This window comes from Silene latifolia, unplaced genomic scaffold, assembly GCF_048544455.1.
Source record: "Silene latifolia isolate original U9 population unplaced genomic scaffold, ASM4854445v1 scaffold_57, whole genome shotgun sequence".
NCBI classification, from domain to species: Eukaryota; Viridiplantae; Streptophyta; class Magnoliopsida; order Caryophyllales; family Caryophyllaceae; genus Silene; species Silene latifolia.
The window spans coordinates 7,100,964-7,106,718 of record NW_027413480.1 but is presented as its reverse complement, the minus strand read 5'-3'; the positions used below and the strand labels follow the sequence as shown (position 1 = coordinate 7,106,718).

At 47.6% G+C, this 5,755-nt stretch overlaps 1 protein-coding gene across 1 annotated transcript; it reads right to left on the bottom strand.

Annotated features, from left to right (window-relative positions):
* Positions 1 to 3,913: 3,913 nt before the first annotated feature.
* On the bottom strand, positions 3,914 to 4,348 carry LOC141639749 (uncharacterized). Its single transcript, XM_074448797.1, has one exon. The coding sequence runs from the start codon at positions 4,346 to 4,348 to the stop codon at positions 3,914 to 3,916; it is 435 nt and encodes a 144-aa protein (XP_074304898.1).
* Positions 4,349 to 5,755: the final 1,407 nt, after the last annotated feature.

Genomic DNA, 5,755 nt, shown 5'->3' with positions numbered 1-5,755 from the left:
GGATCCTCGCAGATCACTATCTGTGCGATTCCAGCTTTGCTGATACCCCCATCGAGGACGTGAGAGAGAGGTTTGGTCTTGGGCAGGAGGTCGAGATTCACATTCCTCAGCCTGGGGAGGCTTCGGATGCCCATAATCTCGGTTGGGCGTGCCTGTACGAGTACCCTTTTACCCAGGGTTTGTCTTTTCCCTTCCTTCCTTTGGTGCAAAGGATCTTGCGCCACTATAGGTTGGCGATCTGCCAGCTTGCGACTCATGTATGGCGCGTTCTGGTTTTGCTCTGCATTCTTGTTAAGGATCACGTTCTGGGTCACCTCGCCCTGCTCTATACTTTCAGACCCTTTGTTGTCGGGCTTATCACCTTGAGGTCCTGTGACCGCAGCAACCCTAGCATGATCCTTCCTCCCAAAGTGAGAGATGAAGGCTGGAACACGAAATTCATCTTTGTTAAGATCGACTCACTTACCCCTACCCCCCGAGTACTTATTTGATAAGTGGGGGGCCTCTAAAGGTAATTTTAGTTTCTGGGTGTCTGTTGTTTTTCTTTTACCTTATAGTTCTTACTGGTGTACTGCTGCAGGTTTGAAGCAGCCAGTTCCCTCAAGAGATCATAGCGTGGTTAGCCGTTCATTTGCTCTCCCTGTTGCAACTCGTTCTTACCCTGGTGTACTTTCTTCCCCTGTTGGTGCATCCGCCTCCGTGCCTCTTGACATTAGTGAAGGAGAGCAAGAGGAGAAAGAAGAGAGGGAAGAAGAGAAGGAAGAAGAGGTAGAGGAAGAAGAGGAAGAGGAAGTTGGTACCTCCACCAGTCAGCAAGAACCCCCAGCTGCCGAATTCCAGATGTCATTTGGTAAGGCTTTGTTTTTCATTGGTGTTTGTTCTTGCTATATGGTCATTTTGTATTTATGTTCTAACTATGTTCCTGTACTAGGGAATACTCCTGTTTCCTCTCTTTCCCTGCTGGATAGAAAGAGGAAGCAAGTTGCTTCTGCCTCCTCCGGTCCTTCTCCCAGGAAGAGGCCGTCGCTCCCTGCTGAAAAGGAGCCGGTTAGCACGCCTGTCCCTGTTGAGGTTGCTCATCTGGCTGCGGTGGCTCCTAGGCCACCCCTGCCCAATACTTCCACTGTAATCCGCCTTCCTAAGGGGTATGGCTCCAGTGGGGTGCCTCTCTGGCCTCATATGGAACAACTCATGCTCCCAGCTGCTGTCCATTGTCAGGGAAATACTTCCCTCCCTGCTATGCTAGATGAAGCTCCTGGGAGCACCCTGCAAGTACCTTTTTAATTCCCATTATGTTTTACTGGTCTATTTTGTTCGTGCTGCTGACTGTTCCTCTGGTAGGTTTTACAAGACGACCTGTTCCTGCGCATGGAGGTTGGTAGATTGATGTGGGAGGTGAACAACCTCAATGTCAACCTAGGTAAGGTGGAGGCCGATCTGGCGCTGGCTAGGAGGGAGAAGGTGGCTGCCCAGAAGAAGCTGGCTGAGGAGAAGGCAGCTGCCCAGAAACAGCTGGATGCTGAGAGAAGGGTGGTAGAAGGGCATATGGAAGAGGCTCACAAGGAGGTGGAGCTGTTGAAGCACCTGCTCTTGGACTCTTCATTGGTTTCCGCCTGGGAAACAAAGATCAAGTGCATCAAGGAGTTTGAGGCGGGCGAGCACTCCAACTAGGACCTTGCTGAGGAGGAACGGTTGTTCAATGCTGCGTATCCAGTCAAGCCGGACTTCAGCCTCATCAATGACTTGCTGGATGGTGATGATGGAGAGACCAGTGCTAGGACTGAACAACCAGCTGTCGCGTCAGTTGAGGAGGTCAGGGAGGAAGCCCTCGTCGCCCAGGCAGGGGAAGGTCCATCTGGAGGAGAGGCTATTGTGGAGCCTAACATCCCTGTGGATGTTCCTGCTGATGCCGCCCCAGATTCTGCTGCTGCTGCCTAGTTTAGGCATTTAAATTTTAATTTTTTATCTTGATGTTTTGTTGGGCACCCTGTGTGGTGGCCCATTGTAATCCAACTCTTTGGTGCCTGGTAGTTTTGCGCACCTCTTAGTACTTTTGTTTTTGCATCGTAGGAGGGACAAAAATACTTTGCTTTTCAAGTTCCCTCTGCTGAGGGGTGTTTATGAATCTTCGTTTTGTTCCTTCTGTTGTTTTGCTAGCAATTCTTTTGTTCTTTCTGTTTGTGTGCCGGCTTCGTACTTGTTGAGGTGTCTATGGTGGTTCATGGAGCTTTCTGTCCATCGGGATGCTCGAATCCCTCTGTTTCGACCACGCGCACATTGGGTACTTCCTGCAGGAGGAACATTTTGCTAGTTCCTGTTCATCAGTTAGCCTACTAGGACATTGTCTTAATATTCAATCTACCATATCCACATTCAATCCAAAAACAACGATAACTTAAAAATGGAAGCAATTTCATAAACCCAAAATAGTTTAGGGAGCACAAAGTGTGTTCCCCCAAAATTTTTACAACAACTTAAAAGAAAGAGAGTTTCATTTTGGCCATTTGAAATACTAAGTACGCTGCTTCCATATTTTTCTCCTTGTGACACATGTGAAGTTGACACCAAGGGAAAATAAGAAAAAGTGTTTTGACTCAAAGAATTTGAAAGATACGTTGTAAGTTGTCATTTCCTTAGTAGTACCTGCTGAATTCAGGAGACTTAGCACATGCGTACTGAACAAAAGACCTTGCCTGGTGACTTAGTTGATCCTGCTGTCAAAATAGATGTTAATGTTAGACCAATACAGGTGGTACAGTCAGGCGGTACGAAACAAAATGATTAGTTCTTTGCTTATGTACCTTATGAGAGAGTGAGTTGTGGCTCCAGCAATTGGGCTCTGGGTTGTTCCCCTTCAAGCGATAGCTGCTTAATCAAAGACACTTTTAGCAAGTTAGTTCATGTTCTAAGGTTTCTGGAGTACTGAATGCTAGGATTTAAGGGTCCTGGGATGTACCTATTGGGGGTGGAACACCTGGGTCCTGCATCTGGAACCTCAGACATAATACTTTTTAAGGTGAATGATGTTCCAGGATCTAGGGACAACTTCCCCATTCATAGTCTCCAACTTGTATGCCCCATTACCCACGATGCCTTCTATACGGTAGGGACCTTCCCAGCTATAGGCGAATTTTTCTGCACTCTGATTCTTGGTGTTTGGGAATACCTTCCTGAGTACCAGGTCTCCTACCTGCAGTGTTCTCAGTCTTACGTTTTTGTTGTAACTCCTGGCTGCTGTCTGTTTGTAGGCTGCCATCCTGATTTGGGCGCTGGTTCTTGGCTCATCAATGGTATCTAGGTTATTTGCCATTTCCACCTGGTTCCTCTCTTCGGTGGGATTGGCATATCGATGCGTCAGTACTTGCACCTCAGAGGGAATAACTGCCTCGGCCCCATATACCAGACTGAATGATGTTTGACCTGTTGCCACTTTAGGGGTGGTTCTATCAGACCACAGTACGAAGGGGACCTCATCTGCCCAGTTGGCTCATATCTCCTCCAGCCTTCTTTTGAGGTTGTTCATGACTATCTTGTTGGTGGATTCTGCCTGACCGTTGGACTGTGGATTCCTAGGAGTAGACTTAAGCAGCTTGATGTTCCACCTGGCGCAGTAGTCTTCCATTCTGTTGTATATGAATTGTGACCCGTTGTCGCATATAATTTCTGAAGGGATACCGTATCTGCTGACTATGTTCCTCTTGATGAAAGATATCACATGCTTCTCCAGGATCTGAGGGAAAACTTCTGCCTCTATACATTTAGAGAAGTAGTCCGTCATTGCCAGCATGTACGTCCTGTTTCCAGAAGCATGGGGTAATGGTCCCACAATGTCCATTCCCCATTTCATAAAAGGCCAAGGCGAGATGATCGGATGCATATGTTCTGCTGGCTGGTGGCTGACAGGAGCGTGCCTTTAGCATTCTTCGCATTTCTTGACATAATCTATGGTGTCCTTCCTCATGGTAGGCCAGTAGTAACCTTGTCTTAGTGTCTTGTTGTACAGGCTCCTACCCCCTGTGTGATTACCACAATCACCACTGTGGATATCACACATTACTGCCTGTGCCTCCTGTATGCTCAAGCACCTCAGATAGGGTCCTGCCAAGGACTTCCTAAATAGGATACCATCAATGAGCACGAATCTGGAGGATTTTATTTTGAAGCTCATAGCGTCTTTCTGGTCAGGTGGTAATACCTCATCGCGTAGCCAACTAATATAAGGTTTGCGCCAATCATTAGTTTCTTCCTTGGGTGTGGTAGTACACAGTATCCCCGCTTTGTATGTCCACTGGGTGGTTGCAGCCTTACTGGCGCTCTGTTGTTCATTCTGGGATATGGAAGGTTTCATGACATGGATTAATGGTATAGAGCCCACTACCCTGGAGTGAAGGCTGCTCCCAGGGTGGCGAGAGCATCTGCTTCAACATTCTGGTCCCTTGGTAGGCTGTAGGACGGACGACCGCCTATAAGTGGTAGGGTAGGGTGCGTGGTACCGCTCAGATTGCGGCCAATCTTCCTAACCACGCATGGGCCGGGCCGGGCTTAGAGAGCGTGAAACTCATCACAACCTCGTAAGGGCCTTGAGACCATAGCATGTTAAACGAAAGCGCCGCTTTTTCTCTAGTGTTGTCACACAGCTGCCCGCCTAGAAGACCCACTCGCTCTGTAGTGTTGTCACACAAGATAAGCACGCCGCCCGCCTGCTGGCCGGGTGAATCGCAGTTCTTTTCCGGTCAACTGCCCACCCAGTCAAGTGCAAAAAACACAGTAGAATCACGCAATGCACGCTCCTGGTGTGCTTCCTGCCCGCGAGGGAAGAAAGAAGAGCGACAAAGTTCAGATTTGACTGTTTGCAGTATGGAAGCACATTACCCCAAAAATCCCTAGGAACAATGAAAAAAATTGATATCTCGGTATCGAAAACTATAGGAGGCTGTATTGGCGAGATCCAACGGTAACCAGCTGCCTAAAAGAAAAACCGCCTGGAAGTCCGAGGACCTTTAGTACTGTACCCTACCCCGAACCAGCAACCTTCGCGCCAAGCAAGACCGCCCTTGTCCCTTTCTCTTATATTATTACAACCTTCTTCTTTGCTTTGTTTCAAAAGAGTCTAAGGCAAAGAAGAAGTGGTTCGTATGCCTACTTTACCTACTTGACGAAAGGGAACGAACTTTGTTTCGTTTTCGGGGGTTATGGATTGGATTCAGTCGGCGTCACGTCATAATAAAAAGGAAGGAGTGACGGTTACCGGCGAACCCGTTCAAAGGCGACCCTCTCGAGGTTCCGGCTGTTTCCTAGATTGAAGTAGCCTTTCGTCGCATTACCGAAGGAAAGAAGTCACTATCAAAGAACTCACACGACTGAAGTACAAAAGGTGCGCTCCGCCCGATGACTAAGAAATAGGTTTGCGCTTGAATTGAAGTGATGAGGTCGCAAAGAAAAGAGGAAAGTAGGGCTCCTATTTACTAAAGGATGGTTCTTCGGTTTCCTTTAGAATGAAAGTAGCTTACGCTACCTTACTACTTAACTTTGTTTTATTCAAAGGGCGAACAGCCCCCTCAACTAGTCGTATGGGGTGGGGTGCTTGTGGTAAGCTGCCTTGGATATCAAGAATTCCTAAAAAAAAGACAAAGTCCGGTATTTGACGAAGATCTTTCTTCCTATCAGTAGATAGGAATGAGTGTTCGATATAGGGGATATGATCTATCTGCTCTTTTTCTTTATATATTTTTTTTAATTCCGGCTCGGCCCGGGA

Excerpts from the sequence above, each read along its gene's own strand:
- LOC141639749 (XM_074448797.1), bottom strand. The coding sequence starts at position 4,348 with ATGAAACCTTCCATATCCCAGAATGAACAACAGAGCGCCAGTAAGGCT.